At 31.1% G+C, this 14,456-nt stretch overlaps 2 protein-coding genes across 2 annotated transcripts; both read right to left on the bottom strand.

Moving 5' to 3' along the window:
- Positions 1 to 1,983: 1,983 nt before the first annotated feature.
- On the bottom strand, positions 1,984 to 5,694 carry LOC125834667 (vesicle-associated protein 1-2-like). Its single transcript, XM_049513805.1, has 8 exons — positions 5,635 to 5,694; positions 5,484 to 5,554; positions 5,312 to 5,393; positions 4,147 to 4,262; positions 3,510 to 3,665; positions 3,371 to 3,412; positions 2,748 to 2,825; positions 1,984 to 2,236 (listed from the first exon to the last, which is right to left on the bottom strand). The coding sequence occupies exons 1-8, from the start codon at positions 5,690 to 5,692 to the stop codon at positions 2,123 to 2,125; spliced, it is 717 nt and encodes a 238-aa protein (XP_049369762.1). The 5' UTR covers positions 5,693 to 5,694; the 3' UTR covers positions 1,984 to 2,122.
- Positions 5,695 to 7,341: 1,647 nt separating this feature from the next.
- LOC125834666 (bifunctional adenosine 5'-phosphosulfate phosphorylase/adenylylsulfatase HINT4) lies at positions 7,342 to 10,949 on the bottom strand. The gene is made up of 6 exons (XM_049513804.1): positions 10,763 to 10,949; positions 10,625 to 10,671; positions 8,457 to 8,533; positions 8,279 to 8,345; positions 7,698 to 7,775; positions 7,342 to 7,596 (listed from the first exon to the last, which is right to left on the bottom strand). The coding sequence occupies exons 1-6, from the start codon at positions 10,868 to 10,870 to the stop codon at positions 7,488 to 7,490; spliced, it is 486 nt and encodes a 161-aa protein (XP_049369761.1). The 5' UTR covers positions 10,871 to 10,949; the 3' UTR covers positions 7,342 to 7,487.
- Positions 10,950 to 14,456: the final 3,507 nt, after the last annotated feature.

Genomic DNA, 14,456 nt, shown 5'->3' with positions numbered 1-14,456 from the left:
CTAAGTAATCCCACAAGTAGGGTCTGACGAGGATAGAATGTACGCACACCTTATCTCTATCTTTGTGAGGTAAAGTGGTTTTTCCCAATAGACCCTCGGCTCAAAAGAAGTGAAATCAAAAGCAACATTGCAAGAAAGATAAACAAAGCAAAAATTGAAGAATACAATACTATGCGAATACTATCTAATGCTACTAAAAAGGGAAAAGAACAACAATTAAAGATTACAACAACCAACATATCCCGTGTAATCCCACAAGTGACGTCTGGCATAGCGAGGATATAATGTACGCACACCTTATCCCTATCTTTGTAAAGTAAAGTGGTTGTTTCCGATAGACCCTCAACTCAAAAAAAGTCAAATCAAAGCAGAATTGAAAGCAAGCAAAAAATCGAAGAATAAGATACTATGCGAATACTATTTAATGCTACTAAATAAGTTAAAAAACAACAACTAAAGATTAACAGATCCTAAAAACTTAACAAAAGATTTAACTGATATAAAGCTAATAACACCATCAAATCCTAATTCTCCTGGCTTAAAAAACAAAAAGCAAAAAAAGCATAAATCTTTATGTGAAACTGAAATACCCAATACCAAATAATCCAATTCCTTAAAAATAAACTACAACCCCATATTTTCTTTAGTAAACAGAAACCAAAAACTTCAACAGAAAAATTAAACAACCCCAGAAAGTAAATAACACAATAAATTAACTGAAATAGGAAGAAAAACAAACACCCAATTGATAAAGCAAGAATCTTGAACTCAAATCAATCAATTTTGACCTAAAAATCCCAAATCAGTTCTATACAACACTACACAAAAAAAAAATTGAGAAAAAAATTAAAAGAAATTAAATTGTATCAAAAAAGGGAATAAAGATTATACCTTTATTTGGTTGAGTGATTGAACAAGAAAAAGGGAAAAAAGATGGGAAGATTATAGTAGTAGTTTGATTGAATTGAATGATTAACAGAACTTTGGCTTTTGCTTTGTTTTTTGGACTCTGTATAAATAATGTACGTAGCCTAATTTTTTATCATTATCTAAATTCTTTAAAAGTAAGTAATTATTTTTATATAAATATTGTGAAAAAAAAAACTTGTGTGTGGTTGCTTAGAGATATGAGCATACGTGGGCTTCAAGAATCATGGATAAAAGTCAAACAATCTTTATTTTGTATGGATTATATTTTAGGGAAAATTTTGTAAATATACAAAGTTATTCGATGATTTCGTTTTATTTGTTCAAATCTTAATTGATAAACAAGATTATCTTGATATTTGTATCAATAGAAAATAACATTTATTCATAAAATTAATTGTGTAAATTGATTCAAATACAATATTATTAAACGGTTGAGACTTATCTTGATGATAAATATTCTCAAAAAGAGTGTTGTCATATATAGGTAGAATAAATGAGAATATACCTTAATGCTTACCTTTTGAATTTTGAAAAAGTATTATATTTGTTCCTTTATTATTATTTATATAATATGCTATTTTTTTCAACAAATATACATTTCCGATTATACTTTAGAATTATATTTACCCTTTACTTATCAAAACTAGCTACATTTGCTCTTTACCTGTTAAAAGTTCATTTTCAGAGGCATATTATCATATTTGGACTAATTTGCTTACACCACAACTATTCAATGAAATACCTTACCTCCCATAAATACAACAGTTATATAGATAACTCTGCCTACCAAAGCTGAAAAACTAGACTACTTTATCTAATCTAGTATATACAAAGTTATTCGCCTATGTTAAGGAATGCTTTATCGAAACTTCTCGGTGTGAATTCAGACTTAGTCGAACTCCAATGTGGGAATCGGATATTGAATGAGAAAAAAAAAGAAGAGAAGATACAAAGTTATTGTGAAAAAAATTCAAGCTAGAATTATCATCCATAATCCTTGGTTACTAAAGTTGTTGCAACTTCTTTTTGAGCTAATCAGACACTTTTACAACTTTTTTCCTACTAAGGAAGTGCAGCTAAACTAAGACAAAATCATATTGTTTCAATCATTTGGCTAGCCTCTCTTTTTTTACTCCTCAATGCTTCTCTGAGGTTGAGAAACAAACATTTCAATGGAATATATAGTGATTGCTCATGAACTTTTGAGAATGTAGCCCAAAACTACACCAATCAAGCCAATGACGATGACAAACTTGAACGAAACACCACCACTGCGGCTTTTGCTGATATCGCGCCTCATAATTTCCTACAGATAGTGTTTCAGAAGTAAGCCATTGTAACTAAAAGCTATGTTGCTTAGACTCTTCAAAAATGTTGATCGTTGCATGTCGAATCCTCCAAAAGTAGTAGAGCTTTGGAGGATCTGACATAGGGGCGACAACATTTTTTGGAGAGTCTGAGCAATATATGATAAAAAAATATAACCACTCATAATGCAAAAGTTACAGAGCAGACTATTTGTATTTCTACCCAAGTTCAGCTGACAATTCTGGTTGTGTGAGCTTGCTCATATTTTCTGGTCGCAAGGCCGGATATAGGAGTAGTAGTAGTAGGCTTAGACGTTTAGTCAATTTATGATCAATCTACACAATATAAACCATCATAATTTGCTTGATATGTAGTAAGGGAGGCAAAATCAGCCCAACCCGACTTGCGTACAAAACTGCTCATAGATATACCAAAACCTCGGCCTTTCTACAAGTATTGGAGTTCTGAAGACAAGAGAATCAATCGAAGAAAGTAATGTAACTCCTTACCAATTCTTGACGAAGTCTGTTGCTTTGATGTAGAGCACCAGCTTTCTCCTCCGTCAATCTGTAAATAACAGACTTTGCCTGAAATAACACGTCTACATTAGCTATGTTGACCAAAAAAAAACTGCATCTCCTTCCAAGCATATTTATAAAATCATTAGCTGCAAACATCCTAAGTTCGATGATTTAAGAGCAGCACTGCAAATGCTTTATGCGGAAAAGCCCCAACTTGTTTGAGGACATGGAAAATGCCATCACTTTTTCATTAGTCCCCAAATAACTTAGTCTGCGAACCAAACGACCACTAAGAGAACGAGGAGAGAAATGGATAACGCAACACTCAGATTATATCGGAAAGTAAGTTGTGGGGATCAGAACTCATTACTTATAACTCACAATAACAAGCATTAGAAACATGGAAGATATGTAGTATATGTGCATGTCAATCTACACTAGCTTACCGCATGTGAACATTGGCAAATAGTAACATCCATAGATAACACAGATATAGAACGTATATAAACCTTGACATTCATACGAAAGAAACTACGATATACACATATGTTATTGCCTTAAATAGGAAATAAATGTGAGGAACAATATAGGAATTGTAGTAGAAATTTCACCTCTGTAGATTTGTCATGAGTTTCAAGAAATGTTCTTGTGAGCTGCAATGACATTCATGAATAATCAAGTTTCATTAAGAGTAAGACTGAAAAAATAATTAAAGGAGATAAATAAGAATTAAACGACTTAGTAAACAACCTCAGAACCATTTTGATTGTCATTCTCTGTCAAGGACTGTCTCGGTGAAGAACCCTCTTCTGATCCTTCTGCCACGGGGGATGGTGGTTGAGGAGGGGGGAGATAAATCACTTTCAATTTGCACTCTTCTACAACACGTCCAGGCTCCTTATTGAACTACAAAGAGATCAACAAACTTCACTACGCTTAAATGGTTGTGTAACAACAACAAACTAAAACATGATCTGCGCTTTTATCATTCATTTCTAAAATCAAACATTTCAATAGAGTAAGTTAAATACGATAGAGATAATGGTCAGACACACATCTGAACTATCACTGTTTCGTGAGTTCCACACCTCAACTATCAACCGTTCCCTTTTCCTACCTGAACTATCACCATTTATTAAAACACACCTAATTGAGTATGGTGATGGTTCAGGTAGAAAAATGGAACAAATGATGCTTGGCCTAATCAACTTCGAGGTGTGTTTTAATACATAGATGACGATAGTTCAGGTAGGAAAATGGAACAACTTGTAGTGATAGTGTGTTTTTGACCATTACTCAATATGATAATAAAGGTACATTTTTCTTGTCTTCACAGACTCGGCATTAGAAAACGAAGAGAAAAAGACGCAGTCATTTGTATGATTACCATTTCTTGGGTGATGTCTTTTGGATTGGTAACAGCACTTGCAACGACACTCTGAAGTAGAAACTTGTCCTTGCATTGCATGTCAGCAGGGGCCTCCTTCTGTGCTTGCATTGTTACTACAAGAAGTTATAAACTAATATGAACGGCCAACTAATAAACGAAAATCTGGCACTGATAAATAATGTGATGCTGAATAGGACCGTACAGGACGAATACTTATAATAATATCTCAATTTCCGATGAAGTATAAGTTGAAGTTAACTTTTAAGGTGCATGATGAGCTTATATGGAGCAACATGGACAGTATGGATTCATATACATCAATCCAACTTACTTGGGATTGAGGCATAAGAAACAGTTTTTTGTCGGATTTGAATTTTCTTCTTTTTTTACTTTGTTTTTAGTCATGGTGTCCATGCCAGCTGCACACGCCTCAACTAATTCCAATGGATACCTACTACCTCTCATCAGTATAGGTATCGAGTAACTGTGTCCACCAAGACTTGGACAAATGAGAAGAATCACTACCATAAATGACTTCCTTTTCTTGCTCTTTCACCTATCTTTCTACTTACTATACTAGTATATATTTAGACCGAGCACGAGATTATTCCAATACTCCCTCCATCCTAATTTATTTGACATTGTCTAACGACTAACTGGATATAGAGTTTAAGAAAAAAGAGAACATTTTGACTCAAAGTTAAATATACCTAAAATACTACTATAATGTTTTTCATCCCAGGAGCATTCATTAAAGGACAAGGACAAAAATATACCAATCAAAATATCAAATACTCTCCAATTCATACGTCATAGTTTGACTGAACACGATTTTTAAGTTTAAAAAAAAAAAACTTTTAAAAAGATTTCTACAACAATAAAAACATGTTATTAAAAAATGAATAAATAAAAAGTTAGGGGTTATTTGTTACGCAGCCCAAAAATATAATCTTTGAATCTCACCTCACATGTGGGGATAAGATGGGATATTCAAGATTGGCGATCCCATGATAAACTTAAAACGTAAACCAAACACATGTTTATCCAGCATACTAAAACCACTTTACTATAAATTGTTTTCAAATATAATAATACATTATTCTTTTCAAAACGAACTAATAAGAAATAATATCACATAAGACAAAAATAATATTGTGAATACCGATGACATCACAAGTGGATCGAGGCGAAACAATGCCTGTATTCGGACGAACACAGTACTTTTTCGGATTCGTCGTTTTAACCTGAAAAACAAAATATCACAATTTATTTTTTTAAAAATGGAAACAAAAATTCAAAAATCATAAAGACAAAATTAGGAACGAAAAATGCACCTTGAATGCGACATGATTTTCAGTTTTATTTGATAATTGAAGGGAACAAGATATCTGTTTCTTCAGCTCAACTGTAAAAAAAAAAAAAAAAAAAAAATTGTAAAAAAAAATGGGGAAAACAGAAAGGATGAAGAAGGATAAAAAAAATTACATGCGAATTTGAGCTCAAGAGGATCGACGGTGAGAAGCTCTGTTTCTGCACTACTCATTTCTCTTTTTCTCTTTTTTTTCTTTTCTTGAGAAAGTGAATCAGTAAAAATGTTAAAAAAAAATTGGATTTGCTTTTGTTCTTCCTTTACTGATTATTACAATATAATTTCGGGGTGATCCGTATAACTCTGAGTGATCGTTTGGTGTGAAGGATAGTATCAAATAGTCATGAGATTAAATTGTAGTATCATTTAATTTGTTGTTTGGTTGGTAAGTACGAGATAACTTATCCCGGGATTAATAATTAGTACTGAAATAAGCTATCCCTCTCCTTGGATGGTATAGTAATCCCGGGATAACTTATTTCGGGATTAAATAAGTAAATAACAAAATGTCTCTTTCAACCCTTTTGTTATATCACTTTTTACATTCATGAAGGGTATTTTTGTTAACAAATAAATTGTTCTTAAAATTTATTATTTTGAATACAACAAACCAAATACTCAATAAAAAATAGTCTCATAATAATTTATCCCATCATAACTAATCTCGTCATAATTTATCCCATCATAATTAATCCATCATAACTTGAATTCAAATCAAACTACCCCAGTCTTCTCTTTCTATCTCTAAAATGGCAAATCATAAGCACGATTTATTGAAGCTAATGTATTTTATTAATAAAAGTTATCAAATTTAAAAGTACCTAAAATAACATATATATATATATATATATATATATATATATAAATTGAATTTCAATTGAAAATATTTAATAAAAATACTTTATTATGTGCGTAAGTGTTCGATCAAAATATGATTTAATTTCAGGTATTTAAGTGAAATTTAGTGATAAATTTAAATTTGTATCTAATCATATAACCTCAGGTAAATTGAGGTTGTGTCAAATGTGTAATGCAGCACCCATTATAGAAGTCATTTTCTCTGGATTCCTTTTTATTATTTTGAAAAATTATTTATATTTCTATTAACTAATAATTTGGTAGTGTAAATCTTTTATGCACTGAATAGGGTCGTGCGGTCTTGGTGATAAATTCACTTTCATTTGTCAATTTTATTTGGCATACGACAATTATATAATACGGTTAGTTATAATCAAAACTCTAAATAAATGTTATTAATGCTTTAATGATTCTGAATACAAAAATATTGACATAATTATCGCTAAATATTTTTGTTGCAATAAATATTACCGCCAAAAAAACTTGGCCAGATTAGGCCTCACAAGATTGGTGAGCAGTAATTGTATTTTCATGAATGTAGTTTTCTATTTTGGTGCTTAGAAGTCACAAAAAAGAATTCAAGCTTTTAAACATTCTTTGTGAGTTTGTGTATGTTAATCCATCGATAAACATGATGTTTGAGTCAGTTTGACCAATTCTACGGAATACCTATCAACTCCCACCACCAAGTACCACGTAGGCTATGACAAATGAGAAAAATCACCAAGTCTTTTTGTCTCTATTGGAATTTGATCCAGAGACCTCATGATTCTCAACCCACTTCACTGACCACTAACTCACACCCCGGGTGAGAGAAGACAGAAGTTATGCAGATACGCATTTTTTTCATGCCCAGTGGAGACTATTATTTTGACAACAATTCAGGTACAAAGCATGAAAGAAAACAAATGAGGACTTCAGGAAATTCTCACATCCAATATTGAATTTTCAATCAAGAAATAAGATTGAATAATAAGGTTCCATAACATGATCAATAAAAAGGTTAATGACGGAAAATCCAGATTTTACACAGTATATATGAATAACAATCAGCAGATTACTTACACTTTTGCCATTATTTTAAAATTAGAAACCTCAAATTCACAAACAATTACATTGATGAGGGATAAATAATTTGTGGATTTATTCTCTCCAATAGCTTTTCAACTTCAATAAATCCACCAAGTGGCCCCAATGATAAGTATTTCATAAACCTCCAGCTGTTCAATGTCTAAAATTAGAAAAGGGAATATACAACACTTCCAAGAAATTCAAAGCTTTCGAAAAGGTAATATTCTAGAGTATCAAGAGAAAAGATTACCTTGGAGTGTAAGGAAGTGCGAAGCAGTGGAGGTGGAGGTGATCAACACTGTTGAATGGAGGCTGATGGAAACCAAATCTAAAAACATGGAAAAATAGTTGTGAAAAGGATTCCTACTCCCCAAGTGTAAGTTTTTATGTTAAGAATCCTAAAATATAAAGTAACACTAAGATTCTTAAAATTCCGAAATGTGTGAGAATATTTCAAAATATGCAGGAGTATTGGTTATGACTCGTAAACTAGAGAAATTAACTACAACATTGCAGCTGTCTTCTCTAGTTGTAGCCTCGAATCAGTACTTATAACTAGCGGCAAAGATTGTAAAAAGTATTCCTTCATCGGCCCTTGATTCAATACAAGTGCCAGAAAATAAAGCAGAAAGCTAGAATTGCAAAACAAGTTCGTTAAATTATTGAATTAACATTGCTTTATATCCCTGCATTTATTCTGCAAAGTGATTGAAAAGAAAATTCAGGAGTATTATGTGTGGTTATGTTACTACATACTACAAATTATAGAATGTGGTAGAGCTAATGAAGATGCAAGTCCTTCTTTCTGTATATGTGTTTAAATGACGATACCTGTAGTGCTTTGACTGAGGTGCATCCCTATGTAGCAGACTCTTCCCCACATCTAACATGTGACTCACTATAAGAAAAGAAGCTGCAAGTTAGATGTGTGAATACAGAGAAATAAGGCAGTATCGGGATTCCAAACGAAAATGAGGTGATAAGAATGCATCCAATAAGTATACTTTACCCAAGGAGAAGTCGTCTGAGCTTCGCTGAAGGTTTTTCACAGTTGGAATGTGCTGTTTTGGAATTACCAAGTAATGCCTATCAAGATTTTGAGTATTAAAAGGAGATCATTACAAAGGATTTTGCAAATTCACATTCTATGCCAGCAACGGAAGTAAAATTAGATGACTGATATCGCATATCAAAGTACCATGTTAGATAAGACATAATACTACGTTGTCTAGAAATAAATATACCAACTGAAAGTATTAAAAAATTATGGAGAACAAATAAGATTATACAAAACTATCCACATATTGTTTTTCTTTCTCATGATTAAAAATACTTGATTGAGTCACTGACCAAAAATAACGAGCCAAACAGAAGGCCTGCATTATGACTATTAAAGATAAGTACAAGATTCATAGTCCTCCCTCCATTTATAGTGATTTATGGTGTGTTCAGTATGAAGGAAAATGTTTTCGTGAAAAATAAGTGGGTTTCTTCCATATTTTCTTGTGTTCCGTAGGTAAGCATATCCTAAAAGCAATTGTGTATAATTTAGACAAATACTATGAAAAGTGGAGGTGGGGAGGTAGGGCTGTGAGATGGTGAGGATGAGGACTAGGGGGGTTAGGGTGAAGATGAGGTGTGTTGGAGGGTGGGGAGGACCCGATCAATATCGAATGTCACCAGTAGAGCTTGTTTTCCCTAATTTCACTAGAGAGGTCATTTTCCACATTTTTAAGGAGCTTGTTTATGTTTTTCAAAATATTTGACCAACCAAACATGGAAAATTGGAAATCATTTTCTTCATACTGAACACACCCTTAGACCTCCCTCCATTTCTAATGACTTAGCTTGGCATTAAAGATCCATAAGTCATCCCTCCCGTTCTAATGACTTAGTTTGACTTGATACAAGTACCAAGGAAAGTAAAAGTTTACTACAAAAGAATCATTCTATCAACTTGAGATAAGTAAGTTGAGCCTGCTAAATTGAACTCCGGTACAGCTAAATGATGTATCTAATTGTTTGTTTTCAAAGGGTGAAGCTAACAGTGGCAAAGGCTTGAAGCTGGGAAATAGCTCTTCATTACATCCTAGCACTAGCTAGCATTTATATATCCCATGTTTGACATAAAGAGGAAGAAAAAGGGAATTCATTAACATGTCAGTCTATGCAAAAATTCCACCACTAAATGATTCTCTTGTAGAGTATTTATGAACTACAAACCGAGGAATTAAGTATTTCTGTGTCCTTCCACCAATATAATTCAATATGAATGAAACTCATCAGGTTCTTAGTTAAAATGCAATACAAAAAACTCAGCAAACATGATTTCACCGAATCTATGAACAACTAAGCCAAAACATACAAAATGTAGTGCACAGGAAAGCACTTGTGCTACTCAATTAACTAAAAAACACCAGAAAATGAATCATAATTTACAATAAGTTGAATGATTATATACAAAACTCCTAATTTTATTTTTATAACCATTTTGTCCGGACCAGTTTGTGAACACCTCGACTAATTCCACAGGATACTTGATACCTCCCACCAACACATGTATCCAGTAACTCTGTCTATCATGGACTGGACATATGAGAAGAAATCAACTACCATGCTGCGACCTGACTGTGAGATTCCCACGCCATAGTAAGGTCCAAATGGTCAGCTGAGAGTTAGTCATATTATTTTTAAGTCCGCCATCAACTAGTTTGAGATTGATTCATTGAATTAAGACTTAAATGGTCAGAAACACACCCGAAGATCATGTTTTATCGAGGTTTGCACTTGAACTATGCAATGTTCACTTTTCCTAACTGAACTATCATCAACTATTTATCAAAATACACCTCAACTATCAATTGTTCTTTTCTTTCTACTTGAACTATCATCAACTATTTATCAAAAATATATCTCAGCTATCAGTTGTTTCCTTTCACTAGCTGAAAAATCACCACCGTTCATGTAGGAAAAGGAAATTGATAGTTGATGTGTATTTCAATAAGCATTTGATAATAGTTTACCAGGAAACTAGCAGGCCTAATAGTTAAAGTATGAAACTCAGAAAACCAGGATACTTTAAGCATATTTTTGATCATTCACTCTTGAACTAAATACTAAATTCAGTAAAGTCAAAACAAAAGGAAACAATGAAAAACTGATGAAAATTTGAACAACCTGAAGGCAGAGGGATTAATATCTCGAAATGCAACAACTTTATCATCCTGCAAAATCAATTTAACCAAAAAATCATCAAATTACTTCACGCATGTGGACTGATTGTGATCGGAACAAAAAAGAGAGAAGAGATCTGACGGAGTGAAGGAGAGTGGTTGAAGTTGAAGAGGTAGCAATTTGGCAAAATATACAATCCGATAAAGCTCCTCCGGTCATTCTTCCGACCTCCGTCACTGTTCGGATCATATCACCATTGTTAATTTGTTCTTCATTTTTTGAGCTATCGCCATTGACGTGCTCAGTACTGAACTTTGGTAATTGGGCTCCGAGTTTATCCACCGACCCGACTCAGAATAAACAAGATTCGAACCAGCCCATCTCTATAAACTGGACCCGACCCACATATTATGATTGGGCCGGCCCAAGTTTGTCTGTCCATAGGATAGGAAGATTTTCAGAAATAAGATATTTCCGTGCCATTTAATTGTTCGATTTGTCCTCCAAATAGATTGGTATTTACTTTTGTTTTTTTAAATGTGCTGATCTTTAATTTTGTTCTTAGAAATCGATGTTATGTTCAATTGACATATGTTTTTTAAGAGCGGATGACATAACTTGTGGAATATTACGATGCAAAAACAAGTCTTGTCAATCTATAAGATTCATCATCAGTTGAACATGAAAAATAGAATTAAGATAATATAAAGTCTTATCAATTGGTCAAGACTTGTATATAATTTAATAATACGTGCAAATTTTATCAAAGTTTCATAACAATTGAACGTGATAGGCAACATGAAAAATCATCAAGTAAGCAACTTTTTATTTCATTTTTTTATTATTATTTTAATATCTTATATGACATATTTTAAAATATAAGATTCAAATAATAATTTTATACATTATAACATTATATACATATCTTTAATTTGAGATTTCAATATTTATAAATCTTCTAAATTGAAACACATAAAATAAAATGAAAGACAATATTGTTTTATCCTTTGAAATTTTGGCTTTCCCTTTCCATAATATATAATTTGTCAAAGTGCGATGATTTCACTAATAAGAAACATTATATTTTAAAATGTCATTTTAGTAATTGGCTTATTCCAAATCATCTTTGTCTTGTGGCAAATTCCGAAAATAATGCAGTCTTTATGATTATTTGTATCATCAAAGATCGCAATGGTGTCATGATAAATACTCTTCATCCTTAATCAGAAATTTTGTATTCGAACTCAGAATATGAAATCGTCTTTAATACTGAGCATTAAATGTACCAAACGTTGGATCAGAAAACCAAAAGAAATAAAGTATATATTAAGGAAAAGGAAAAAATAAAAGTAAGAAGCAAACGAACAAGATTAGCAAATAATTAAATTAAGCCTTCTAAGTTATGTATATCCTTTTGCTTCTTAATTACATTATTACTTTACATAGATTTGTTTGGCCATAAGATCATAGAAGACTACAAAACCTTCCAAATCATAAAGTTCATTTATTCCTTTTTGGTCCAACAAACTTATAGAGGAGATTTTTTCTAATTTAAAAACATAATTAAAAGATTTTTAGCAACTTTTAATGGCAACTACTCAATTTTTAATCCATTTCATGCACTTAACTAACTTTTTAATCTATTTAGTTAATTGAGACTTGCAAGTTTCACACTTTCTTAATATATCGTTGCTTTAAGTGAGCTACTTTATTCTAAAATAAACTTAATAGCTTGGCCAACTAAGTGAATTATTTAATTGACAACTAAAAAGAATATTACAAGAAGAAGATGGACATTAAAAAACATGTTCTTCCATAAGAATAAAGCTTGAAAAAACAGTACCTTTTTCATTTAAAATAATACCAACATTTCATATTTTAACTCTAATATATGGGATGCTCGACTTAATGGAATTCAACATGGCATTTATCTTTATTGAAGTGTGAGAATGATTTTTGGATGAGATAGTGGCATACTTTAATATAGTATTACGATAAATAGAGGACCTGAATTTGAGTCTCATCATCCCTTGTTACACTTTTTTTTTTAAAAATAATCATATGATTGACTCATGAAAAAAGTCATCGAAAGTGTTGAAAGAGGAAATTAAATAAATAAAAATATACTCTCTAATAACTAAAATTGTTTGACGAGATGACTGGTCACACAATTCAACAACCACGATGACTAAAAAGAGTTTTTAAAAATGTATGAAACTATGCTTTTGGATTGAGATTTCACTTCATAGTTTGCCAAAAATATATGCTAATTAAGGAATTGATTTGTTTGTAAATATGCACAAAGTTCACTTGGAGGTGCTGCACTAAAGAGAGTGACCTAGCAATTACACTATTTATAGTTATCTAAATTATCTAATTATTGTACTAGTGATAAATATGTTGTAGGGTATTTAGGGATATTTTGCAAAAGGTCATTTATTCAATAAAAAATCAACCAACAACTATCTTGAAAATGAGAAAGTAAAGAAAATAAGCTATCTCATTTGGCCACAGATTTTATCGTTGAAACGAATTTTGAAAAATCAAAATTTGTAAACTTATGATTTTTGGAATTTAAAGTTATATTTTGATACATATTTTACTTGAAAAAAAACTTGAAATTTTGTAAGTGAAAGTCTTAAAAACCCAAAAATTAATCTAATCCTTTTTTTTTTTAACTTAAAAATATCTGAATAACATATTTTTTAAAATGAGATCAAATTTTATTGACAAAATAAATATTTAAAAATAAATTCTCAAAATATATTTTTATAATCTATGATCAAACGCTAGCTAAAAATTAAGTAGAACAATATCCGAACCTTTTTTTGTTGAAAAATCGCATTTGTTTTGTCAAATAATCAACATTTTTGTTGGAAAAAATAACGTTTTATTATAAATTCTGAATCCACCACCAAATTTAATAGTAACGTTTTATTGAAAATTCTGAATACGTCGCGGAAGATTAAATTTGGTGTATGAATATATCCATCACATATTTGTGCACATTCTGTCAGATTTTGTTTTAGCAGTGCCACGTGTTGCCATCTCTTTGTTTATCATAATTTTCACAAAATTCCGAACCAAAATTTCTATAGAAGTTTAAAAAGGAAATTTCCTCGAAATTTCACTAGGACCCCCTAAACTTTGTCCTATTTCACATCATGTGATTTAAAGGCCTGTCAAATTATATCACAATTATTTGAGTTTCAAAATTAAATTTCAACTAGTAAAATGTAAAATCAAGGAAATTATATAAAAATTAACTCGTAATATTTGTATTATATTATATGTGTTTTCACAAATTATTTATCACTAAAGTAATATTCAATAATATGTATTTAATTTTAACCTTAATTTACGATTAAATCATGCTAAGTTAATATGATTTTATGCAAATACTCGTACATTTGAAATTACGTCCATTTTGTTAAGTATACATTATAATTGTCAATGATTGATTGAATTTTTCATGTTAATTAATTATATCACCATAAATCCAAATTTATTGGGTTAGACTTTAAAATAAGTATCAGAATGATGAAAAATTGGAAAAAAAATATCAATTAGTATATGTTATGATTCCTATTAGGCATTAGTTTATTGTAGACAACATGTAATAGTTTACTACTTAATTAACGGATTTTAATTATTTACACTATTCTTGTATATTATTTTTTTTAAAAAAATAGTTGTTCTATTCTCAAGGTTTTATTATTAAATTACATACATCATTTTCAAATTAGGCAATTGACGTCTTTATTTATAATTTTAGAATGTAGCTAAATTTAAATTATAATTCGTCCTAAATGTAAGGGTCTTATATTAGTGTGAC

This window comes from Solanum verrucosum, unplaced genomic scaffold (genome assembly GCF_900185275.1).
Source record: "Solanum verrucosum unplaced genomic scaffold, falcon-dt-bn FXZP01000149.1, whole genome shotgun sequence".
NCBI classification, from domain to species: domain Eukaryota; kingdom Viridiplantae; phylum Streptophyta; class Magnoliopsida; order Solanales; family Solanaceae; genus Solanum; species Solanum verrucosum.
Note: the sequence above shows the minus strand (reverse complement) of the source record. Positions and strands in the feature narration are given on the sequence as shown.